General features: G+C 40.3%; 1 protein-coding gene across 1 annotated transcript in view; it reads right to left on the reverse strand.

Annotated features, from left to right (window-relative positions):
• NEK5 (NIMA related kinase 5) overlaps nt 1–27,837 on the reverse strand; it is an 86,823-nt gene that overhangs the window by 18,545 nt on the left and 40,441 nt on the right. The window contains exons 12-18 of the mRNA XM_066235401.1: nt 20,073–20,257; nt 15,569–15,635; nt 14,624–14,737; nt 13,591–13,677; nt 11,864–11,956; nt 9,660–9,740; nt 9,350–9,418 (exon numbers count right to left, since the gene is read on the reverse strand). Coding sequence (XP_066091498.1) covers nt 9,350–9,418; nt 9,660–9,740; nt 11,864–11,956; nt 13,591–13,677; nt 14,624–14,737; nt 15,569–15,635; nt 20,073–20,257 — 696 coding nt within the window. The remainder of the gene's footprint in view (nt 1–9,349; nt 9,419–9,659; nt 9,741–11,863; nt 11,957–13,590; nt 13,678–14,623; nt 14,738–15,568; nt 15,636–20,072; nt 20,258–27,837) is intronic.

Here is a 27,837-nt window from a genome sequence, read left to right on the forward strand (position 1 = left end):
TTCGTGCCTCACTTCACAGAAGCCCTGTGGGTATATAACTCCTCAGGTTCCAACCCAGAAACTGTCCTCATACCTGCTCTTCTCTGATACTCACAGCACCAGGACACTTAAAGTCCTAATGATTAAACAGAGGTGAGCACTATCACCACTCTAATGAAGTCTTATGTAGCAAATGCTAGTAGAAGTCTGAATGATAGGTGGGACCCAGAGGGATTTTAGGGCAGTGAAAACACCTGGCATGATACTACAATGGTAGATACATGTAATTGTACCATTTGTCCAAACCCATAGCAAGTATAACACCAAGAGTGAACCCTAATGTAAACTACAGCCTTTGGGTGATAATGATGTGTCAGTCAATGAGGGCCCATCAATTCTAACAAATATTCCACTCTGGTGGATGACGTTGATGGAGGGGTAGGCTGTGCATGTGTGCGGACAGAGATATATGGAAGATCTTCGTCTATATCTTCCACTCAATTTGCAGACAGGTCTAAAACATGAGAGTCTATTTAAAAAAACAAAAATCAAACAAACAAAAAACTGACTCTGGCTGGATAGCTCAGTTAGTTACAGCATTGTCCAGAAGCATAGAGCTTGCCAGTTTGATTTCCAGTTAGGGCACATACAGGAACAGATCAATGTTCCTGTCTCTCTCTCCCTAATATCAATAAAAAATAACCAAAACAACAAAAACTGGTCTTTCACCACACACAAATATGAAATAAATAATAACATTAAAAAGTTTTAAACTAATGAACAATGTGAAAAAATGAAATTGGCTGTCAGGTATGATATAGAATATATATACATATTTAACTTTTGGTCATTTAAAATAGTAAATTTAGAGAGACCTGAAGATGGCAGCAGAGTAGGCAGATGCACAGACTCCCAGCTCACACCACCAAATTAAATTACAAATTAATTTAGAAACAATCAGCATGAAAAACCAACTCTACAAGACCAGCTCTCAAAAACCAAGGAGCAAAGAAGAAGCCACACTGAGCCTGGTAGGGAGCCCCAGAAGGGCTCTCATTCCAAGGAAAAGAGTAATAAATATTGCTCACAGCCACTTGCCTGGGGACCTGGGAACGAGATGTGTTGAAAGGGCTGGATTATCTTCCAAAAGGAAAGGGGGGAGAGACAGATAGATGGTGACTGGCAGAGGAATGCATGGGAGGACCTGAGAAGCTGACTTATTCAGTGCTGGAGGAAGCAATAGCTGAGGGAGGGGTTGATGCTTCCACATAACACAAGACAAGTGGTTCCGGGTCACCCATCTCAAGATATCTCTCCAGCTCCAATCAGTCCAATCATTGCAAGAAGACACAGCTGAAAACAAGAAGTGGGGAGAAGGGGTAGTAACTCAGGTCTCTATGGAGATCTCAGATACACCTCCCCCTACTGAAGAGGAGAAAGCACCTCGCCCCCAGAGACAGTTACTGGCAGATAAGGCCTTCAGAGTCTCAGGTTACACCCACCGCATTCCTGGATACAGTTTCAAATAAGACCTCTGCTGAGAGGAGTAACAAGACTATAAGTGAGAAGAAAACAAACAAATCAAGACTTCAAAGCAGCCCAAATCCAAAAGTGGATTTCAAATAACAGCTGAGGCCAACCCAAGAAGACCTAAAAATAACAAAACTGAAAATTGGAAGCAGACAACACTAAACCTAGACTCAACCAGCCCTACAAACAACACACCCAAACACACAGACATAATGAGAACACAGAGAAGTGCAATCCAAATGAAACCACAAGAGAAATCTCCAGAAAAGGAACTGAGTGATATGGAAATAACCAATCTGCCAGATGCAGAGTTTAGAATAATGATTGTTAGGATGCTATAGGGGATCTTAGAACAATAATGGATGGTCATTACGAACAACTAAATAAAGAGCAAGTATAAAAAAGGACATTGAGGCCCTCGCCAGTTGGCTCAGTGGTAGAGTGTCGGCCTGGCGTGCAGAAGTCCCGGGTTCGATTCCCGGCCAGGGCACACAGGAGAAGCGCCCATCTGCTTCTCCACCCCTCCCCCTCTCCTTCCTCTCTGTCTCTCTCTTCCCCTCCCGCAGCCGAGGCTCCACTGAGCAAAGATGGCCCAGGCGCTGGGGATGGCTACTCGGCCTCTGCCCCAGGCGCTAGAGTGGCTCTGGTCGCAACAGAGCGATGTCCCGGAGGGGCAGAGCATCGCCCACTGGTGGGTGGAGCATCGCTCCCTGGTGGGCATGCCAGGTGGATCCTGGTCGGGCGCATGCGGGAGTCTGTCTGACTGTCTCTCCCCGTTTCCGGCTTCAGAAAAATACAGAAAAAAAAAAAAGGACATTGAAATATTAAAAAAGAATCAGTCAGAGGTGACAAATACAATATCAGAAATGAAGATCACAATGAAAGGAATTAAAAGTAGGATGGATGAAGCTGAGGATTGAATCAGCAAGTTGGAGAACAAGATGAACAAAGGCATGAAAGCAGAGCAGAAAAAAGAAAAGAGACTCAAAAAGTCTGAGGAAACTCTGAGAGAGCTCTGTGACAACATGAAGAGAAATAACATCAGCATCATAGGGGTTCTTAAAGAAGAAGAGAAAGATCAAGGGATAGAAACTTTATTCAATCAAATCATAGCTGAAGACCTCCCTAAATTAATGCAAGGAAGGGTCTCACAAGTTCAAGAAGCACAGAGAACTCCATTAAAGAGAAACCCCAAAAGACCTACACCAAGACACATCATAATTAAAATACCAAAGCTAAGCCATAAAGAGAAAATATTAAAAGCTGCTAGAGAAAAGAAGGCTATCACCTACAAAAGAGCCCCCATAAGGATGACATTCGACTTCTCAACAGAAACACTTGAGGCCAGAAGGGAATGGCAAGAAATATTCAAAGTAATGCAGAACAAGATCTTACAACCAAGACTACTTTATCCAGCAAGGCCATCATTTAAAATGAAAGGAGAAATAAAAAGCTTCCCAGAAAAAAAAAAAAAACTCAAGGAATTCATTACAACCAAACCAATGCTGCAGGAAATGTTAAGGGACCTGTTCTAAACAGATCAAAATGGGAAAAGAATATACCAGCCTGACCAGGTGGTGGCACAGTGGATAGAGTGTCAGACTGGGATGCCAAAGACCCATGTTTGAGACCCTGAGGTCGCCAGCTTGAGCGCGGGCTCATCTGGTTTGAGCAAAATGCTCACCAGCTTGGACCCAAGGTCGCTGGCTCGAGCAAGGGGTTACTTGATCTGCTGAATCCCACGGTCAAGACACATATGAGAAAGTAATCAATGAAAAACTAAGGTGTCACAATACGCAATGAAAAACTAATGATTGATCCTTCTCATTTCTTTGTTCCTGTCTTTCTGTCCTTGTCTATCCCTCTCTCTGACTCTTTTTGTCTCTAAAAATAAATTAATTAATTAAAATAATATAACAAAAGAGGAATACAGCTTTAAAGAATAAAATGGCGCCCTGGCCGGTTGGCTCAGCGGTAGAGCGTCAGCCTAGCGTGCAGAGGACCCGGGTTCGATTCCCGGCCAGGGCACATAGGAGAAGTGCCCATTTGCTTCTCCACCCCTCCGCCGCGCTTTCCTCTCTGTCTCTCTCTTCCCCTCCCGCAGCCAAGGCTCCATTGGAGCAAAGATGGCCCGGGCGCTGGGGATGGCTCTGTGGCCTCTGCCTCAGGCGCTAGAGTGGCTCTGGTCGCAATATGGCGACGCCCAGGATGGGCAGAGCATCGCCCCCTGGTGGGCAGAGCGTCGCCCCTGGTGGGCGTGCCGGGTGGATCCCGGTCGGGCGCATGCGGGAGTCTGTCTGACTGTCTCTCCCCGTTTCCAGCTTCAGAAAAATGAAAAAATGAAAAAAAAAAAAAAAAAAAAGAATAAAATGGCAACTGACCAGGCGGTGGCGCAGTGGATAGAGCGTCAGACTGGGATGCAGAGGACCCAGATTTGAGACCCCGAGGTCACCAGCTTGAGTGTGGGCTCATCTGGTTTGAGCAAAGCTCACCAGCTTGGACCCAAGGTCACTGGTTTGAGCAAGGGGTTATTCAGTCTGCTGAAGGCCTGCAGTCAAGGCACATATGAGAAAGCAATCAATGAACAACTAAGGTGTTGCAATGAAAAACTGATGATTGATGCTTCTCATCTCTCTGTTTCTGTCTGTTTGTCCCTATCTATCCCTGTCTCTGACTCTCTCTCTGTCCCTGTAAAACATAAACAAATAAATAAATAAAATTTTAAAAAAGAATAAAATGGAAATAAACAACTACATATCAATAATAACCTTAATGTAAATAGATTAAATGATCCAATCGAAAGACATACAGTAGCTGCGTGGATAAGAAAACAGGACCTGTACAAGAGACACACCTTAAAACAAAAGATGCACATAGACTGAAGGTAAAGGATGGAAAAAAACTATTTTATGCAAATAAAACTGAAAAAAAAAGTTGGGGCAGCAATACTTATATTGGACAAAATGGACTTTAAAACAAAGACTATAAGGCCCTGGCCGGTTGGCTCAGTGGTAGAGTGTCGGCCTGGTGTGCGGGAGTCCCGGGTTTGAATCCCAGCCAGGGTACACAGGAGAAGTGCTCATCTGCTTCTCCATCCCTCCCCCTCTCCTTCCTCTCTGTCTCTCTCTTCCCCTCAGCCAAGGCTCCATTGGAGCAAAGTTGGCCCGGGCACTAAGGATGGCTCCATGGCCTCTGCCTCAGGTGCTAGAATGGCTCTGGTCACAACAGAGCAATGCCCCAGATGGGCAGAGCATCGCCCCCTGGTGGGCATGCCGGGTGGATCCTGGTCAGGCGCATGCGGGAGTCTGTCTGACTGCCTCCTCATTTCCAACCTCAGAAAAATACAAACAAAAACAAAAAAAACACAAAGACTATAGTAAGAGATAAAGAAAGTCACTACATAATGATAAAGCGAGCAATCCAACAGGAAGATAGAACCATCATAAATATTTACGCACCTAATATAGGAGCACCTAAATATATAAAGCAGTCTTTGATGGATATAAAGGGTGAGATCAACAGCAATACTATAATAGTAGGAGATTTCAATACCCCACTAACATCACTAGATAGATCCTCAAGAAAGAAAATTAACAAAGAAATAGCAGACTTAAAGGACACACTAGATCAACTTGATTTAAGAGATATCTTTAGAACCTTTCACCCTAAGGCAGCAAAATATACATTCTTTTTAAGTGCTCATGGTACATTCTCTAATATAGACCACATGTTAGGACACAAAAGCAGTCTCAACAAATTTAAGAAGATTGAAATTATATCAAGCATTTTCTCTGATCACAATGGCATGTAACTAGAAATCAATCACAACAGAAAAACTGAAAAATACTCAAACATATGGAAACTAAATAGCATGTTATTAAATAACTAATGGGTTAATAATGAAATCAAAGAAGAAATAAAAATTCCTAGAAATAAATGATAATGAGCAAATGACAACTCAAAATTTATGGGACACAGCAAAAGCAGTCCTGAGAAGGAAGTTCATAGCACTACAGGCATTCCTTAAGAAGCTTGAAAAAGCTCAAATAAACAACCTAACCCTTCATCTAAAAGAACTAGAAAAAGAACAGCAAGTAAAGCCCAGAGGTAGTAGAAGGAAGGAAATAATAAAGATCAGAGCGGAAATAAATAACATAGAGGCTAAAGAAACAATACGGAGGATCAATGAAACCAAGAGCTGGTTTTTTGAAAGTGTAAACAAGATTGATGAACCTTTAACAAGACTCACCAAGAAAAGAAGAGAGAGGATTCAAATAAATAAAATTAGAAATGAGAGAGGAGAAATAACAACCAACACAACAGAAATACAAAATATTGTAAGAAAATACTATGAAGAACTGTATGCCAAAAATTAAACAACCTAGGTAAAATGGACAAATTACTTGAAACATATCATCTTCCAAAAATCAATCTGGATGAATCAAAAAACCTAAACAGACCAATTACAACAAAAGAGATTGAAACAGTTATAAAAAAACTCCCAAAAATCAAAACTCCTGGGCCTGATGGCTTCACTGGTGAATTCTACCAAACATTCAAAGAAGAACTAACTCCCATCCTTCTCAAGCTATTTCAAAAAATTCAGAAGGAAGGAATACTTCCAGGTTCCTTTTATGAGGCGAGCATAATTCTGATTCCAAAACCAGGCAAAGACAACACAAAGAAAGAAAATTATAGGCCAATATCTCTGATGAATTTAGACGCTAAAATCCTCAACAAAATATTAGCAAACCGGATCCAGCAATACATAAAAAAAATCATACGTCATGATCAAGTGGGATTTATTCTAGGGAGGCAAGGATGGTACAACATTTGTAAATCAATTAATGTGATTCACCACATAAACAAAAGGAAGGAGAAAAACCACATGATAATTTCAATAGAGGCAGAAAAAGCATTTGATAAAATCCAGCACCCATTTATGATCAAAACTCTTAGCAAAGTAGGAATACAGGGAACATACCCCAACATGATAAAGGCCATCTATAACAAACCCACAGCCAACATTATAATTAATAAATAAAAATTAAAAGCAATTCCCCTAAAATCAGGAACAGGGCAGGGGTGCCCCCTTTCACCACTCTTATTCAACATAGTATGAAAAGTCCTAGCTACAGCAATCAGACAAGAAGAAGAAATAAAAGGCATCCAAATTGGAAAAGAAGAAGTAAAACTGTCATTATTTGCAGATGATTTGATACTCAATGTAGAAAACCCTAACGTCTCAGTCAAAAAACTACTGGACCTAATAAACGAATTCAGCAAGGTGGCAGGATATAAAATTAATACACAGAAATCAGAGACATTTTTATACATGAACAATGAACTGTCAGAAAGACAAATTAAGGAAACAATCCCCTTCACTATTGCAACAAAAAAAATAAAGTACCTAGGAGTAAATTTAACCAAGGAGGTTAAAGACTTGTACTCAGAAAATTATAAAACATTGATAAAAGAAATCAAGGAAGACACAAACAAGTGGAAGCATATACCGTGCTCATGGTTAGAAAGAATAAACATAATTTTTTAAAATAAATTTTTATTAATGTTAATGGGGTGACATCAATAAATCAGGGTACATATATTCAAAGAAAACATGTTCAGATTATCTTGTCATTCACTTATGTTGCATACCCATCACCTAAGAGAATAAACATAATTAAAATGTCTATATTACCCAAAGCAACTTATAAATTCAATGCAATGCCAATTAAAATACCAATGACATACTTCAAAGATATAGAACAAATATTCCAAAAAATTTATATGGAACCAAAAAAGAACACGAGTAGCCTCAGCAATCTTGAAAAAGAACTATAAAGTGGGAGGTATCACACTTCCTGATATCAAGTTATACTACAAGGCCATTGTACTCAAAACAGCTTGGTACTGGCATAAGAACAGACATATAGATCAGTGGAACAGAACAGAGAATCCAGAAATAAACCCACATCTTTATGGACAACTGATATTTGACGAAGGAGGTAAGAGCATTCAGTGGAGTAAAGACAGTCTCTTTAACAAATGGTTTTGGGAAAACTAGACAGCTACCTGCAAAAAAATGAAACTAGACCACCAACTTACACCATCACAAAAATAAACTCAAAATGCATAAAAAATGTAAATGTAAATCGTGAAACCATAAGTATCTTAGAAGAAAACTTAGGCAGTAAGCTCACCGACATCTATCACAGCAATATCTTTGCTGAATTATCTCCACAGGTAAATGAAATAAAAGACAGGATAAACAAATGGGACTATATCAAACTAAAAAACTTTCGCACAGCTAAAGACAATATGAACAGAATAAAAAGACAAACCACACAATGGGAGAACATATTTGACAATGCGTCTGATAAGGGATTAATAACCAAAATTTATAAAGAACTTGTAAAACTCAACACCAGGAAAAAACCAATCCAATCAAAAAATGGGCACAAGAAATGAATAGACACTTCTCCAAAGAGGACACACAAATGGCCAATAGACAAATGAAAAAATGTTCAACATCACTAATCATTAGAGAAATGCAAATTAAAACCACAATGAGATACCACCTCACACCAGTCAGAATGGCACTCATTGACAAAACAACACATGATAGGTGCTGGCGAGGATGTGGAGAAAGGGGAACTCTCCTGCACTGCTGGTGGGAATGCAGACTGGTGCAGCCACTGTGGAAAAACAGTATGGAGATTCCTCAAAAAATTAGAAATAGAACTGTGCTTTGACCCAGCCATCCTACTTGATAGGAATATATCCCAAGGACACCATATCACCGACTGAAAGAAAGAAATGCACCCCCATGTTTATGGCAGCATTGTTCACAATAGCGAAGATGTGGAAACAGCCCAAGTGTCCGTCAGTGGACGAGTGGATTAAAAAGTAGTGGTATGTATATACAATGGAATACTATGGGGCCATGAAAAAGAAGGAAATATTACCTTTTGCAACAATATGGAGGGACCTGGAAACTATTTTGTTGAATGAAATAAGCCAGGCAGAGAAAGAAAAATATCATATGTCCTCACTCATTTGAGGAATCCAAGGAATAATGAGAACTGAGGAACGAAATTGAGACAGAGGAGGGATCAAAGGGATCAGAGGAAAAGAGGACAGAGGGAAAGGGGATGATAGGATGGGATAAACCTGAAGGAAAGGGGGAGGACGCTGTAGGGAGGGGGGTAAGAGAGATGTTGAGGGGAATAGGGGGGAGGGGGGAGGCATTCAGGGTGACCCTAGAATCTATGTAAACACAATTAATTAAATAAAAATAAATAAATAAAATAGTAAATTTAGAGAAAATAAAATGGAAACACACACCAGTCAATTTTGATATTTGTTAGTAAGTCTAATAAAAAGTAGGATTAAAAAAGATGTTGAACTCAGGTAATAAAATAAGGTTTGAGCTTGCTGTAATCGTGCATTTGTTGCTGTTTCCATGAGCACCTAAATGCATAATTGAGCTTTACACAAAGGCCTAAAATAAATTTGCACGGTTTCCTGGTAAGCATATTGTTGACTATGTATTATGTCTTCTACTTTAATTTGGCTATGATTATAGGTTAATATTACAGAAAAAATAGATACTTTATAAAAAATAAATTGAATTGGAATAATCCATTGAAGGGAATAACTCCAACTAAAAAAAGAATGGGAGGATAAGAAGTATTTTGGAAGACTCATTTGAACACCAGAGATCCTGCTAGGAAGATTGAAGAAAATTCCCCATATCCCTACAGAAAAACTTCATGAAACATGCTAATAAGACACTCATTTTCTCATGCCTACCAATGGAAATATAGATGTAATGACATACCTCTTCCTCTTTTAGAATATTTCCTTGAGAAATACATTTGTCTAAATTAATTTCAAACTTTACCCCTCTCTAGAAGAAAACAAAACAAAACAAAATCTTAGTTCAGCAATCCAGTAAAAACCTTCAAATGATTCCTCCCTATTTGACATCATAGATACTTAAAAAACAAATATTCTAACATTTCAAAATAAAGCAATTCCATAAAATAGTAGGAGAAAAAATTCTGTAGGCAAATCCAGACTGCAAAATATGGACAACCCCCCACCCCCACTAGTTTCTTAATATGAAACTGGAAGAAAATATTTATTACCTTAGCTTTATATTTTTGGTCTGGAATTTTACTTTCCTTTACATTCTGAAGTCTAATTTGTTTCAAGTCTCTTTCAATATCCTGAAAGTTTATAAAGAATTAAAATACAGCATTTAATATTGATCAAACAATTAGATTTTCACACCCCCTGACATCACAGCATGATATGTTGACAATATTTAATTTCTGGATAAAAACATGCCATTAGTAATAATTCATTAAAACTTGGGGACAGTCAGTGTCCATTAACTCAAAATATTAATATACTTAACATTGGCATCGCAGTGGGTACAATTCTCTAATGTAACAACGCTATCATGCCAGTCCATTCCTGTACAACCTAGCTGAATTCAAAAATGTAATTTTGACTACAAGATTCTTTCAAAAAAAAAAAAAAGATTCTTTCCTTAAGAGGTTTATGATCTTAATGAGGAAGACAAGAAAAGTGTGCAGCTCATTACAGTATAAAAGAAGGAGAGGGCTCTAAAACTTTACATGGATTTCAGAGAAAGAGTTTGGAGGTAAACTTGAAATGCTGAGCTTTCCCAGGGTTCGGTCCTGGGCCATCTGTCCCTTTTTTTCTCAGTACAAGAGGGTCTAAGTAATCCCTATAGATTTAAAAGCCATCTTTATGCAATGACCTGAGTATCTGCAGGTTTGATCTCCCCTCCTCTCTGAGCTTCAGACTCACATATTCAACTGGCTACTTAGCATTACCTTCACTCCAATATTCATTTCAAAAATTCATATGGAGCACCCACTATCGCCAGACACTGTCCAACAGGCTAGTGCAGTGAATGTGACCGAAAAGTCCCTGCTGATACGGAACTTACTGGAGTAAGTAAGACAGGGTAATGCATGAATTAACAAAGTAACAACATAATTTCAGAAAGTGATAAACGTGCTAAAAGAAATAAAATAGGGTAATAGTGTTGTGTAGGGGATGAGAGTAATGCAGGAAAAGAGTATTTGGTCTTTGCTTTAAGCCCTGGAAATGATGTTGGGTCTTGACAGGTGATGGTCTGGGGACAGTGTGTTCCATCAGAGGGAGCAGCAGGGCAAAGGCCTCAAAGCAGGTATGCAATCTCAGGCATTCTCTAATCAACATGTCCAAAGGGAATTCTCAATTACCCCCCACCACAAGCTCACTCCCCACTCTCTTCCTCATCTTCAGAAATAGTACTATCCATTTCAAGCCAGAAATTTATGACTCTCCTCGGTGTATGTGTATATATATATTTTTTTTCTTTTTCTCTTTTCTAAGTGAGAGGGAGGGAGATAGACCCCTGCATGTGCCCTGACCATGATCCACCCAGCAACCCCCGTCTGGGGCCATGCTCACAACTGAGCTATTTTTAGTGCCCAAGGTAGAAGCTCCATGGAGCCATCCTCAGCGCCCAGGGCCAATGCACTAGAACCAATTGAGCAATGGCTGCAGGAGGGAAAGAGAGAGAGAGAGAGGGAGAGAGAAGGGGAGGAGAGGTGGAGAAGCAGATGGGCACTTCTCCTGTGTGCCATGACCGGGAATTGAACCCTGGACACCCACATGCTGGGGCCAATGCTTTACCACTGAGCCAACTGGCCAGGGACATTGTGTTGTATTTTCAAGGCTCTCTTCTCTCCATCATTGTAGAGTAGGCCTCTATCATCTCTCCCTTAGAATCAACTACTGCTTCATCTGAATCACGATAGTGTTTGTATATACTTCGCATGAAGCATGTGTCCATTTGAATAATTTTGGCTTGCTTGTCCTGCAACCTTGAGAAGGATATTATTCTGCCTTGAAATTTTATGAACTCTGAAACAGGACTGTGACTTTGAATCTTACTTATATTTGTTAAGTTGGCTATCTAATATGAATGTGTGGTCTGGTTGTCTCAATTGTACAAGAAGTATCATACTGGTTTATTTTTCTTATAATACACCTAAGAACCCTAAGTCCCATCAACCTCACTGGGTGCAAATTCAACCCCAGTCCACTTTAGATCCCTCGGGCATCATGTGAAGGTCCCGAGGTCTTCCACAAAGGGAGGCCTTTCAGCCTTCACTCAACCCTGGTTCCTCTCACCTGCCCTTACTCAAGCCCTGAGGCCCCTTGAAGATAAAAGACCTTGCACATGGTTCTGCAGCATTATGAGGGTTAAGAACCATCAGACTAGGGAAAGCTCACTGGGAAACATGTAAACATCTAACAATGCCATCACCTGCACAGGTGCTTCTTCCTCAGGTGTCTCCTGGTGGACGGTCAGGTTACTCCTCTTCACCAGATAGGTTTTATGATTTACTGTTGAGTCTTCCTTTAACACAAATTATACACAGTCAACATGATCAATTCTGTGTCAGTTCTGAAGACCACATAATGAACTTCGGCCAGGGTTTGAATGAGATCTAGAGAGGAAATGTTTCCACCTGCTTTCCCAGGGACAAACAATGGTGGTGGCTGAGTAGAGCCCTCTTTAGGCCTCCTTTTCCCTATAGCTGCCTTGCAGTTCCCCAGTTCCCCAAGCAGATATTTCACAGTCTCTCTAGAAATGTCCTGGACTCAGATTTCCCATCGCAGGTCTACTTTAAAAATAAAGCTGACAGTGGCACGAGACTCCTGGCCATTACTCAAGCCTCTCTGCTCTGAAGAGAACCACCTCCACCCCACCCCTCCCAGCACATGCAGTCCCCCATTCGAACTGAATCTTTACCTGGTTCTTTCCTCTTCCTTGGCTCTGACTCTCTGACCTCTATTCCTTCTCACATCCAGTTTAGGCTCCACCTTTCTCCTTCCACATGAACCTTCATCCTGCTCATCCTTATTCCTATGCACTTGCAGAGCTTAGCTATATTTAGTATTATTCGAAAACTGCTTTATACCTGTGTGTCATCTCTTCTCAACTATCTATGAGTAGAAAAGCATATATTGGAAATAGTAGAGGTTTTAGAGCAGCGGTTCTCAACCTCTGGGTCGCGACCCCCGCCTGGGTCGCGACCCACAGGTTGAGAACTGCTGTTTTAGAGTCTGGTATTTATTTCATCTGCCTTGTGTGGATGAGTTTCTTAGCTTCTCTGTAAAGGGAGAAAATCAGATAAAGCACGTGAAGCCCCAGTACAGATAGCTGAATTGTACCACATGTCTATGTCACCTGTATGGACACATCTCTAGGCACTCAGGGTGGGGAGGAGGGGAGAGAGAGAAAGATCCATTTCAGCAGGCGGAGATTCTGCTCAGTGAGTGTGCAGCCAAGCACAGGTGAGATGGGAGCCCAGCTGTGTCCTGTCCAGTCTCAGAGCCCACAGGCCTCGCATAGGAGGAGCTTTCCACGGCACAGAGGGTTTTGCTAGTATTTATATTTAAATATCATGTGCGTTTTATATAATGTGGTCTTCAAACACAGGTCAGCTATCTCATCAGAAATTCAACTGAAAAAGCAGTAATCTAAAATAGAGAAGAATGAGTTTCCAATATAATGCCTTTAAGGGATTTTCAAGAACCATCTTAGCTGTACTCAAATATTGTCTTATATGAAATTTAGACCCTTACACTTGCATGTGAGACTACTCCAATAGGTAAATTCAGTAAATGCTGGTCTTTTTTCCCACTTCATGGCATGACTTCACTTAAGGCATCTAGTCCAGTTCTGGGGCAGCACAGCTGCTCAGCCAACAGCTATTGACTGATTCATGAGAAAGACAAGCAACAAACGTTTTTCTAATCACCATTCCTAACTGAGAGTGGCAGATACCCTCATCATCCGTGTAGCCTCAGGTAGACTACAACAAAGTGAAGCTTCAATTAAATCTGACAGCTTTCTTATTAAAAAAAAAGAGTTTGTATGATAAAAAGTTATCTTTTCTATGAGATCATTACTTTTAATGCCTGCTCCATTTAGTCAGCTCTAAACCAATAATACGATGTTTCATTTAGGTGGATGAATTGATTTACCTCCAGTTCCTTCCCCATCTTCTCTCTAATTTCCTTCATGTCACTGTGATACTGCTGGCGTATTTCCTCTAACTGCCTCCAATATTCCTGGAAAGCAATCCCAAACCAAAAATGTTTAATGTCCGTGAAGAACTTAACAAAATAGTCTCTTTACAGCCTACAGTGTTTAAATGTGTGATATATGATCAGAATGAGAAAACTGCTGTCCCTAAAGATAATCCACCTTATGCTTTGACTATGGTAACTCACACCCTGTAAGACAGTGGCCTGGGGTAATCCCACTTTTACATATGATCTTAAATGAGTTTGTGACATAGAGTTATTTTATATATTCTACTTTTATATATGAACCTGTTACAGGTAGAATTTTCTCTCCTCAGAAAAGATTTATGGGAGTCCTAATGCCTAGTACTTCAGAATGTGACCTTATTTGGAAAGCATCATTGCAGACGTAGTTAGCTAAGATGTGGTCACACTGGAGTAGAGTGGGCCCCTAATCCAGTATGGCTGGTGTCCTTTTAAGATGATGGCCATGTGAAGACAGGCACACAGGGAGAATGCCATGAGACAATGGCAGAGAACAGCGGCCTGCAGCTATTGCTGGTAAACCACCAGAAGCTAGCAAGGGCTCAGAAGGGTTCCCCGATAGGTTTCTGAGGGAACACGGCCCTGCCAACACCTTGATTTTGGACTTCTAGCCTCCAGAACTGTGAGACAATAAACTTCTGCTGTTTTTAAGCACCCATTTTCTGTACTTTAAGGCAGCCCTAGGTAACTAAGACAAATTTCAAAACTGTTAACAATGGCAATTATTTCATGAATCCAAAGTAAAAAGCCTTACGAACTATGTTGCATTCTCTGAGAAGAGAAGATATATATATGTCTGTATCACCTACAGCCCCAGTATGGTGCTTCACACAAGCACATCCAACAAGGATTTGTGCAGCAGGCTCTCTCAGGCATGTACTGCAGACATTAAAAGTAATACCCTATTATAGTACAAAAGACCGCAATGTAACAGCCTGTTTTTAACCTGTTCCTTCATTTTGTTTCTCCCGATCGGCAGCTCCTGGAGTCTGGGTTCTTCTCCATAACTTCTTAGCTCTTGTCTCTTGTGATTTGGCTCAGCAGAAGGTGGACGAAGACCCTATTGTTTCAATGAAATAATTTATAAAACGTACTTGCATTTGGGAAACATATTTCGATCTGACTTTGACCTTTTCCTTCAAACAAGAATTATATCACCATTAAATTCAGTATTTTGGAAGGTTTTTAGAGTGAGCAGTAAAATATTCTTAAGAGCAAAACTTTAAAAATTAAAGAAAATTCATAAAAATATTTGTGCTGTTTACCCAAAACAATCGATACTTTATGCTAACACATGAGACACCTGGATTCATTTTCTGAACTGGCAAACTGTAATTGTTAAATTAAAATTCAGTAAAAGTTGAGCAACCCCTGGAGAATGAGATTAGGTTAGGGGAATAGAACTGGAGCTTTTTAGCAGTTCAAAATAAGAGCGATACAAATAGGATGCCTTTCTAGCCCCCCTCAGCCCCAAAACTTTGCCACCATAGTTAACAGTAAAGGTTAACTTTATTTCAAATAATAAACAGTAGTTACTTTTTTTAAATGTATAGAATTCTAATAGAATAGGATCAAAGAATTGCAGCACTAAAGGGGAACTTGAAGCTCATCTATCCTAAAACTGTCATTTGTAGAACAGGAAATTGAGGCTCAGAGAGGTTGCATGGCTTACCTAAAGTCACACAGCAAGTGATAGAGCCAGAGAGAAACCAGGATTTCCCAATTCAAACCTATACCCATTATTCTTCTTTAAGCTCTTAAAAACTGAGGAAGGTGGAGGGCTAGTCTTATTCCTCTATATGGAATGAACTTTGAGTATCCATGAATAGTTGTGAACAGAGACACTATTAGGAAATTGCTGATTGCCTCTCATATATAATATTTTACTCACCAATTGCTTTTCTACTTTCAACTTATACTGTTGAGCTTCAAATTTCCTCTGAAGGTATTCAGCAGGCCTTAGGAAATAAAAATGTTTGACTTGAGTAATAATTTTAACTAGTCTTAGTCACCAATTTGACAAGTGGAATTTAAGCTTAAGAATGAGATGCACAATTCACCTGTGACTTGAAGTTCTGAGTTCAAGAAGTAGCTCAAAGTTTCAAAATATACACACTAGAAAAGATCTTTTGGAATCCAGAAGAAAAGGAGATAAAGAGAATAGTACCAGTTGGGGATGCAGGAGAGAATGAAACAGAAAAATATTCTGATCCAGGAAGGACTCAGTCCTTTCACAGTCGGTAAAAATTGGAGCAAATAAACAAACGCGTATCAGGATCTTCCCCGTCCTCTGGGCAGGTCTCTAATCTACAGCCTTGTCACCCTGATTCAACTGATGGTTGCTAACCTGTTTCCTGTCACCCTGATTCAGCTGATGGTTGCTAACCTGTTTCCTGTCACCCTGATTCGACTGATGGTTGCTAACCTGTTTCCTGTCACCCTGATTTGACTGATGGTTGCTAACCTGTTTCCTGTCACCCTGATTCGACTGATGGTTGCTAACCTGTTTCCTGTCACCCTGATTCGACTGATGGTTGCTAACCTGTTTCCTGTCACCCTGATTAGGCTGGTGGTTGCTAACCTGTTTCCTGTCACCCTGATTCGACTGATGGTTGCTAACCTGTTTCCTGTCACCCTGATTCGACTGATGGTTGCTAACCTGTTTCCTGTTGCCCTGATTCGGCTGGTGGTTGCTAACCTGTTTCCTGTCACCCTGATTCGGCTGATGGTTGCTAACCTGAGAGCAGGACAGTGACCCATCACTGTACCTCTACTCCTTATGCTGGCACACAAATGTGTAATGAATTAAAAAAATAAAAAGAATGAGGCTTTAGCTGTCTCTCACAACATTTAAGGTATTTTCCCAGTCAAATTCTGGTCAAACCATTTTTAGTTTTATATCTATGTTCTCTACATATTTATCTTTTTTTTTGAAGAATTTCTTGCTAAGAATTTCTGTAATTCTTGATTGCTAGATAAAAACTACTACATCTCAGATCACAGTATGAACTATATGATAAATTCGTTGGAATACCAGTAAGTTCTAGGGCTCCAGAGACAGAACAGTCATTTCAGAAATAACTCCTTTAGGAACATCGTAGTGATCAGTCCCCAGTGTAGGAAGAGTCAAGGTAACAAGTTGGTCCTTTAGAAATAGGATGAAATGACAGCTGGTTAAGGTCTCTGGACCTTTGTTCCTCATATATAAAACGTACGCAATCCTATCTCATCGAAGCTGATATGAAAACGAGAGGAGATTAGGTCTGTTCAAGTGCCTGGCTAATGTCTGAAACATAGAGTACTGGAATCAAAGGGGGCTAACCTGCAGGTTCAGCTCTCTCAGAAACCTAAGCGGTGTGCATAACAATATCTCCATGAGAAAACTAGTCAGTCACCCAAGGGCTGTCCAAAATAATTCTCTATATCCTTCTGTCTCCGTCTGTCTCACACACACACACATGCACATACACACACAGACCTCAGCCCTAGACTGATTCCTCTTCCTCCAGACAAGTATATCAACACTTGATTCCCATGGAATCAGAGCTCAGATGGAAAGAAAGCTGGGGATGGAGGCCTGGAAGGACAAGGAGAAGGGGTTGCTAGTCGAGTCATCCAACAGGCATCCTGGGATACTGTAGAATAAGGCCTAGACTGGGCAGCGGCATTCAGGAAAGAGAAGGACCTTCCTAACATGCTATATACAAGATAAAATCATCTATAAACAAAATAGCTAATAGTTTGACAGCTCTCACATCTAGACAAAGTGGAAAATATTTTCCCAGTGGTTGAGAAAGAGCAAGGGAATTCTGTAGCTTCAACTATCTAAAATGCGTATCACTCATTTATTAAGTCCTATATGAATATTGTAATTCAAACTAGTAAAAAATACAACTTTTGATGATCATGGAGGTAATTAAAAATGTGTTATGAAGATGAATAAAACTATAACAGCATTCACTATCTTTAAAAATAAAACATCTGGCCTGACCAGGTGGTGATGCAATGGATAGAGCATCAGACTGGGATGTGGAGAACCCAGGTTTGAATCCCTGATGTCACCAACTTGAGCACAGGTTCATCAGGCTTGAGCACGAGCTCACTAGCTTGAGTGCAAGGTAGCTGGCTTGAGCATGGGATCATAGACATGACCCCATGGTTGCTGGCTTGAACCCAAAGGTCACTGGTTGGAAGCCCAAGGTTGCTGGCTTGAACCCAAGGTCGCTGGCTTGAGCAAGGGGTCACTCACTCTGCTGTAGCTCCCCCAGTCAAGGCACATATAAGAAAGCAATCAATGAGCAACTAAGGAGCCACAAAAAAGAACTGATGCTTTTCATCTCTCTTCCTTTCTGTCTGTCCTTTATCTGTCCCTCTCTCTGTCTCTCTCTCTGTCTCTGTCACAAAAGCAAAATAATAATAAAATAAATGTCTGCCTGACCTGTGCTGGTGCAGTGGATAGAGCGTCAACCTGGAATGCTGAGGTCACCGGTTCAAAACCCCAGGCTTGCCTGGACAAGGCACATACAAGAAGCAGCTACTATGAGTTGATGCTTCTTGCTCCTTCTCTCTTTCTCTCTCTCTCTCTCTTCCCCCCTCTCTCTAAAATCAACAAATAAAATCTTAAAAGTAAAAATAAAACACCTACTTTTCCCACAGCTACTCTTTTCATTAGCTATCTGATGGGCTTACCATCACAGTCTCTCATATTTTTCACCATTCATCTAAAATTTCAACAATGATTAATAACCACAGTCACCAAATGTCACTAAATGCCCACCCCTGAGAGAAAAATATGTGATGACAACAACATTTAAAAAAAATAATTCTCAGACTTAGGTCTTCAGGACTATGAATGGGTGTCAATTATTCTAAACACAGGCATACTGACACTGGTGTAAAATAAACAATGGAAAATATTGTAGATATGCAGGAATTTGTAATGGAGTAAATTTTTTGAAAGTCTCCCATAAGAGCAGTTTAAGTTTTCTTTTTAATACAACCATATTCTGAAAAATCCCAACAATATAAATGCTGAATAAAATATATTTCACTTTCCAATATATCTCAAATGATAATTTAGTTGTAATTCAATTATTAGTGATGAATATTAATAAGCTTTTTGGAAAATGATACATATACAACTATCTTCATGAGTCCCATGCAGTGGAATTGACTCTAAAGAAGGAAAAATATTAAAAATGTAAGAATATGTATCTGTGGCCATAGTTAAATGGCTGCATGAATAAGAAGATAGACTCCATCAGCCTTGAGATGAAAAAAGGTCAAGGAATTATTGAGGTGGTCACTTTCTAAGTTATAGAAATATCCAATCATGGCCCTGGCCAGTTTGCTCAGTGGTAGAGCATTGACTTGGCGTGTGGATGTCCTGGGCTCAATTCCAGGTCAGGGCACACAGGAGAAGCTCCCATCTGCTTCTCCACTCTTCCCCCTCTCCTTCCTCTCTGTCTCTCTCTTCCCCTCCTGCAGCCAAGGCTCCATTGGAGCAAAGTTGGCTCATGAGCTGAGGATGGCTCCATGGCCTCCACTTCAGGTGCTAGAATGGCTCTGGTTGTAATGGAGCAACACCCCAGATGGGCAGAGCATCACCCACTAATGGGCATGCCAGATAGATCCTGGTTGGGCGCATGCAGGAGTCTGTCTTTCTGCCTCCCTGCTTCTCACTTCAGAAAGAAAAAGAAATTTTTATAAAATAGAAAGGTCCAGGGAACAGTGAATTAGGTATTTGACATGAAGAGTTTGAAAGTTCTTAGAGCCCTGGCTGGATAGTTCCATTGATTAGAGCATTGGTCCAAACACAGAGGTTTCTGGTTCAATTCCCAGTCAGGGCACATACAGGAACAGATTGATGTTTCTGTCTCTCTCTCTCCCTTTCTCTCTGGCTAAAATCAATAAATAAAAAATAAAAAAAGAAAGCTCTTAGATTATTGTTTTAGGACAATTTGGAAGAATTGCAAAGTAAAGAATGTTGATATATCAAGATGTTTTTTGGGGTTTTTGTTTGTTTGTTTACATAGACAGAGTCAGAGAGAGGGATAGACAGAAACAGACAGACAGGAACGGAGAGAGATGAGAAGCATCAATCATTAGTTTTTTGTTGCGACACTTTAGTTGTCCATTGATTGCTTTCTCATATGTGCCTTGACTGTGGGGCTACAGCAGACGGAGTAACCTCTTGCTCGAGCCAGCGACCTTGGGTCCAAGCTGGTGAGCTTTTTGCTCAAACCAGATGAGCCCTCGCTCAAGCTGGTGACCTCGGGGTCTCGAACCTGGGTCTTCTGCATCCCAGTCTGACACTCTATTCACTGTGCCACTGCCTGGTCAGGGTATCAAGATGTTTTCAGAGGACCAAAGTTTAAGTTAGACAATCACCTTACCATTGACCTGGTGATGGACTGCGGCTCTCCTCCTCACTACAGTTCTCCTTAACGCTGGTAGCTTTTGGAGGAACACAGTGGTAACTTGGTTCGTGGTCTCTCCTCCTCAACAAGTCAAGCTGAGCATAGTAATAATCATAGTGGGAACACACTTCAGCAGGCTTGGGTCTTTCTATCATTTTTATCTGAGGGATTAATAAGAGAGATTTTAAAAATACAAATTAATAATAATTGACAGTTTTATAGTGATAATAGGTAAGACAAGGCATTAAAGGTATATTTTTGTTGTTTTTGCTCAAGATTATTTTCAGGTTAAATAATTTTAGAATTTCCAAATCCTAGAATTAAAAAATATTTTAGCCTACAGAGGCAGACAGAAGTAAATCTCAGGGTTCCTTGGGACTTTTGATGAACTGGTAAAAGTTCATCAACCTTGGTGTGCAGTTTGATCTTTCCTGTGCACACCCAAGCTCCACAGAGGCAGGCACAAACTGTGAATGACTTTGTAGCTCCAAATAGGTTGCCCAGGGCCAGTCACAGACTGTGTCTTAAACTGGCTGGCCCAAGAGGCCTCAAAACCAATACACCTACTATCCAGCCTTAGACAACATCAGAGCAGGATCCAATTAGTTTCACAAGGGGCATATCCAAAGAGAAATCTCGGCAGGCACCAGATCCTAGAGAATTGAATTCCACTTCATGTGGTCAACACCTGCACATTGGCTCATACACTGTGGTTGGGGTTGATCCTCACAGTCAGCCAGCCTGAGGGTTGAACACACACACACACACACACACACACACCAATAGCAATTAAGACTCAGTTACAATAGGAGGGTCCACATAACCCACACAAGGAACATTCTTGGAGTACCCAGTGCAAGTGATCAAGGAAACTGTGCTACTGGGTCCCACAAGACACTTACTACAGAAGGCTTCCCTGCCAAGACTGGGAGTCATAGCAGATCCACCTAATACATAGAAATAAAGAGGCAGCCAAAACGAGGAGACTAAGAAATATGCCCCAAATGAACGAACAGGAGAAATCTGCAGAGAAAGAGCTAAATAAAACAAAGGCAAGCAATTTACAAGATATAGAGTTCAAAACAATGGTTATAAGGATGCTCAAGGAACTTAATGAGAAAGACAAAGAACTTAGTGAGAACTATAGCAGCATGAAAAAGGACATGGAAACCATAAAAAAGAACCAGTCAGAAATGAAGAATACAGTATCTAAAATGAACACCACACTAGAAGGAATAAACACTAGGTTGGATGAAGCAGTGGATCCAATCAGCAATTTGAAAGACAAGGTAGCAGAACACACCCAAGCAGAGTACCAAAATAATAATAATAATAACAATAATAATTTTTAAAAAATGAGAATAGTTTAAGGGACTTTTGGAACAACATGAAGCATACCAACATCCACATCATAGGAGTACCAGAGGAGAGAGGGCAAGGAAGGGATTGAGAACTCATTTGAAGAAATAATGATTGAAAACTTCCCTAACCTGGTGAAGGAAATGAACAGACAAGTCCAGCATATACAGAGTCTCAAACAAGATGAACCCAAAGAAGCCCACACTGTTATATAATTAATTAAAGCAGCAAAAGCTAAAGACATAGAAAGAATCTTAAAAGCTGGAAAAGAAAGACAATTAGTTACCTAATAGGGAGCTCCCACAAGAATGTCAGCTGATTTCTCAACAGAAACATTTCAGGCCAGAGGGACTGGCATGAAATATCCAAAGTGATATAAAGCAGGGACCTAAAACAAAGACTACTTTACCCATCAAGACTATCATTTAAAATTGAAGAAAAAATAAATAGCTTCCCAGAAAAGAAAAAATTAAAGGAGTTTGGTATTACCAAACCAGTACTATAAATGGCACTTTCGTATAGTCCTATTTAAATATTAAACATTAAATTTGACTTATTAGTCTAAACATAAATTACATATGTATGTGTGTGTGTATATATAAAAGTTCTATTCGTTTTTATCACAAGTTTTGACACGTAAGCACATGTTTATTTGGCGCATGTGTGCCTCTCTATTTTTATCACTTAATGTATACATACTGATGTAGCAAATTAACTAAAACAAAGTTGATTCATGTTAGTCTTATGTGTGAAGCGATAGTGTACCCATGGCTACTGATAAAGTTCATTTACACCACTGTACGTTTTACAAATTTCAACAAGGAGGAAATGCTACAGAAGCATGTCTGTCACATCCACTATATTCCCCGGAATTAGCACCCTCTGACTATCACTTGTTTTTGTCCTTAAAAAATTTTTTGAAGGGCAAAAAATTCAAAAATGAAGAAGATATCAAATAAGCACTGGTTCAATTTTTTGCATCAAAAGATAAAACATTTTTCAAAAATGGGATATACAAATATACAAATTGCCCTCACACTGGCAAGAAATCATTAATAATAATGGCACTTATATTATTTAATAAAGTTTATTGATGGTAAGAAAAATTTGTATTTTGTTTTATTCCAAAAACAGACAGAACTTTTCATCAGACCATATATATATATATACACACACACACACACACACACACACACACACACACATATGGGGTGGGAAGAGAAGGAGAGAGAGAGGGAGAAAAAAGCATCAACTTGTTCCATTTAGTTGTGCACTCGTTGGTTGCTTTCCATACTTGGACTGACTGGGTATTAAATCCATGACCTCAGCATTCTGGGACAATGCTTTATCCACCAAGCCACCCAGCCAGAGCCTATTTTTAAAATCTTTAGTCTGACCTGTGGATAAAGCATCAACTTGGAATGCTAAAGTCACTGGTTCAAAACCCCAAGCTTGCCCAATCAAGGCACATATGACAAGCAATTGCTATGACTTGATGCTTCCTGTTTCTCCCCACCCCATTTCTCTCTCTCTCTCTTCTCTAAAATCAATAACTATAATCTTTTCTTTTAAATCTTCAAAATATTGCCTGACCAGGCAGTGGCACAGTGGATAGAGCATAGGACTGGGACATGGAGGACCCAAGTTCGAAACCCCAAGGTTGCTGGCTTGAGTGTGATCTCATTCGGCTTGAGCATGGGCTCACCAGCTTGAGCATGGGGTCGCTGGCTTGAGCATGGGATCATAGACATGGCTTCATGTTCGCTGGCTTGAGCCCAAAGGTCGTGGCTTGCATCCAGGCCTGGCTTAAGCAAGGGGTCACTCACTCTGTTATAACCCCACACCCCCACCCCTGGGTCAAGGCACATATGAGAAAGCAAACAATGAACAACTAAGGTGCCACAGCAAAGAATTGATTCTTCTCATCTCTCTCTCTTCCTGTCTGTCTGTCCCTATCTGGTTCTCTCTCAGACTCTCTCTCTGTCTCTGTCAAAAGGAAAAAAAATTAAGTATTAAATAGTTTTCTTAGTTTTATAATTGTACCTATATACAAATCAAAAGAAGGTACCACTGGCCCTGGCTGGTTGGCTCAGCAGTAGAGCATCGGCCTGGCGTGTGGGGGACCTGGGTTCGATTCCCGGCCAGGGCACATAGGAGAAGTGCCTATTTGCTTCTCCACCCCCCTCCTTCCTCTCTGTCTCTCTCTTCCCCTCCCGCAGCCAAGGCTCCATTGGAGCAAAAGATGGCCCAGGCACTGGGGATGGCTCCTTGGCCTCTTCCCCAGGTGCTAGAGTGGCTCTGGTCATGGCAGAGCAACGCCCCGGAGGGGCAGAGCATCACCCCCTGGTGGGCAGAGCGTCGCCCCCTGGTGGGCGTGCTGGACAGATCCCGGTGGGGCGCATGCGGGAGTCTGTCTGACTGTCTCTCCCAGTTTCCAGCTTCAGAAAAATACAAAAAAAAAAAAAAAAAAAGGTACCACTACTTACTTATTGAAAAATAGTTAGAAATAAAGAAAAATATTGAAAGGAAATAAACAGCTTCTTTAGAATTCTCTCTAAAATTCCAAATGGTAATAAGAATCAGAGATGATTCCTGGGTGGCTCTTTCATTTCCCTATATTATCAGAAGCTTGCAAAGGATTAGAAAAATGTCAGTTTGTTCTCCTAACATAATCCTTACTAAGAGCTTTTAGGTCAGAGAAATGGCGCCGTAAGGAGTGATACCGATAAATCTCCCCCAAAATTCAATAAGATCTTCAATCAGAGACAGAAAAATCTATCCTTGGAGCCTCCAGAAGTTCCACACTAAACGCGAAGGTATGATCGAGCAAAAAATTGACTAAATATATAATCAACCCCAAAGGAAATAAGGAGGAAGAAACACTCCGCCTTCCTCACTAACCTAAATAAGGGCTGCTTTCACTGGGAACTGAGAGTATAGGAACTAAGGCGGGCATAGGGTATGAATAGAACCAGACTGTGGCACAAACGTCTGAACCAGGCTGTGGAATGGACATCCAAGCCGAGGAAAAACTGTGCTTGTGGCAACTCAGTCAACACAAGCTAACACTCGTGCCAAATCCAGATGAAGAAAGGCACTTGGGGCAGCCATCTGCCCCATCTCCTGGTCGGCGCACGCAGATAGTGGGCAAGAGATTCCTCCTAGAGCCCCAGGAGTGGGTTCCCGTGTTACCGGACAGAGGGGCAGGGTCAGAGGCCTTTGTGTGGGCCAAAACCGGAGTCTTGAGGTCACCCCTGCGCCCTGAAAAGCAGCACGTGGGGAGTGAGTGGGAGCGAAATTCCCTATGCTCAAACTTTTCTGTGCAGGCAGGGCACCTCACCGGGAGTGAGAGGCAGCTGGCCAGATATCCTGGTTGGCGAGCACAGATAGTGGGTGAGAGATACCCCCAGGAGTGGATGCCCATGTTCCCGGACAGAGGGGCAGAGTCAGAAGTCTTTGTGTGGGCCGAAGCCCCACTTGATTATGCTAGGGACTCTGACTGATTGAGCCTTACCCAGAGACCTGTGCCGAGTGGGAATAGGGTGGGGATTTGCCAGCTCTTTGAGCCTCTTACTCTCCAGGCAGAGGCAGCAGCAACCCCATAGCTGGATCATCAGGCTACTAATTCAGGAAGGAAAGACTAGGAGGGAGGCTCCGGGAACACGAATGGAGCCTGCAAGTGCTAATGAGCCTCAACTGCCAACGAGACTGAAGCCCAATATATGACATCGCCATAGAGACTTATCAACTGCAAACCTCTACCTAAGGGTGCCACAGGAGCAGAACCTGGGTACAGAGTCACCGACCAGGAAGAGGGAGAGAAAAGAAAAAGCAAGAAGAGAACCTCTCAAAATCAAGAATAATATGCAGACTTTATAACCTATCCCATTTTATTTTATTTGTTTGTTTATTTCTCTTATCTTCTTGTCTTGATATTTTCTTCCTCTTCCAATTTGGTCGTTTAATTCTCTGCCGGTCTTACTCTCTCCTCTCCTTGAACTACACTACCCATAAGTGTTACATCTCCCATTATCTTTTCTTTCTTCTTCCTTTCTCTCTATGAGGGTTGCACTCCAAAATGCTTAACTCTTTCTCTCTCTCTCCTTTTCTTCTTTTTTCTTATTTTTGTGTTTTCTTCTTTCTTTCTTTTTTTCTCTCCCTCTATATTAGTTTCTTCTTTTCTCCTTTACTTTTCCTCTCATTCAATCCTCAATCACAAACAAATTATTTTATCTGGGACTCAAATTTTTCTTTGTGGCGCTTTGGGGTTTTTTTTACTTTGCTTTTTAAACTCACTAGCAGTGCTCCCAACCCTGGCTCTCCACTTTATCTAAATCTTGCTCCACTAAATGCAATAGTAATTTTTAAATTTTTCCCCCTTTTTCCTGTTTCCCTCTTATTCCTCTCATTATATCTCTTAGTCAACCATCACCTAAAAGCAAATCATTTTATTCTTGACTCAATTTTTTTTTGCATTTTTTGGGTCCATACCCCCTTTTTTGCCCCTTTATTACTTCTGCCAAACTCAGGCCTTCCATTATAGGTAGTTTTTGTTCTATTTAGCACAATATAATTCACAGTTCACCACAAGATTTTCTCAAGAAGGAGGGGAGAGGAGAGGAGAAGAGAGGAGAGGAGAGGAGAGGAGAGGAGAGGAGAGGGGAGGAGAGGAGAGGAGAGGAGAGAGAAAAAAGGGGGGGGATTAATAATTTTTCTTTTTTTATTTTTTTTAAACTTTTTAAACTTTTTATTCTTTATTAATTCTCATTAATACTATCAACAAAACCACCCTCAGATGCCATTAAGGAAAAGGAAATTGAATATCATGGATACAAAAGACAGAGAGGTAGCACAGATAGATGAAGAAAAATCTATGAAGAAAAAATTTAATATATTGGAAACCTTGGAGCAAAATGACAGAGAATTTAAAATAGAAATCTTAAAAATACTCAGAGATATACAAGAAAACACAGAAAGGCAATTTAGGGAGCTCAGAAAACAATTCAATGAACACCAAAAATATATTACCAAGGAAATTGAAACTCTAAAAACAAATCAAACAGAGATGAAAACTCAATTCATGAGCTGAAAAATGAGGTAACAAGCTTAGCTAATAGAACAGGCCAGATAGAAGGTAGGATTAGTGAAATAGAAGACAAGCAACTTGAGGCACAACAGAAAGAAGAAGAAAGAGACTCAAAAATTTTTAAAAAATGAGAAAGCCCTACAGATATTGTCTGACTCCATCAAAAAGAATAACATAAGAATAATAGGTATATCAGAGGGAGAAGAGAGAGAAAATGGAATGGAGAATATATTCAAACAAATAATAGATGAGAACTTCCCAAGCCTGTGGAAAGAACTAAAGCCTCAAATTCATGAAGCAAACAGAACTCCAAATTTTCTTAACCTCAACAAACCTACTCCAAGACACATCATAATAAAATTGGCACAAACCAATGACAAAGAAAAAATTCTCAAGGCAGCCAGGGAAAAGAAGAATATAACATATAAAGAAAGGCCCATTAGAATGTTATCAGATTTCTCAACAGAAACTCTACAAACTAGAAGAGAGTGGACCCCAATATTTAAAGTCCTGAAAGAGAGGAACTTTCAGCCATGAATACTATACCCATCAAAGCTATCCTTCAAATATGAAGGAGAAATAAAAACATTCATAGATACACAAAAGATGAGGGAATTTATCATCAGAAAATCCCCACTTCAGAAATTACTAAAGGGGGTTTTCCAACCAGATAAAAAGAACAAAAGAAAACAAAACCACAAGTAAAAGCTCCACCAAGAACACAATAAAACCAATTTAAGCTGTGACAACAACAACAAAAAAAAGGGGGGGGGGACGGAGATTAACAGTAGCAAAGGACGATGGAGTACAAAAGTACTCACAAGATAGTGCACTACAATGAACAGGGTAGGAACCCTTTTCATTACTTAATGGTAACCACCTTTGAAAAAACCACCACAGAAGCACATGATTTAAAAAAGATAGGAACAGAGGAAAGATGTATGGAGTACAACTAAACAAAAACAAAAGATAGAAAAACAAAAGAGAAGAATCAAACAAGACACAAAACTAACAGAAAGCAATGTATAAAATGGCAATAGGGAACTCACAAGTGTCAATAATTACACTAAATGTAAACGGATTAAACTAACCAATAAAAAGGCACAGAGTAGCAGAATGGATTAAAATAGAAAATCCAACTGTATGCTGCCTACAAGAAACTCATCTAAGCAACAAAGATAAAAACAAATTCAAAGCGAAAGGCTGAAAATACTCCAAGCAAATAACATCCAAAAAAAAGCAGGCGTAGCAATACTCATATCTGATAATGCTGACTACAAGACAGCAAAAGTACTC

This window comes from Saccopteryx bilineata, chromosome 6, assembly GCF_036850765.1.
Source record: "Saccopteryx bilineata isolate mSacBil1 chromosome 6, mSacBil1_pri_phased_curated, whole genome shotgun sequence".
NCBI classification, from domain to species: Eukaryota; Metazoa; Chordata; class Mammalia; order Chiroptera; family Emballonuridae; genus Saccopteryx; species Saccopteryx bilineata.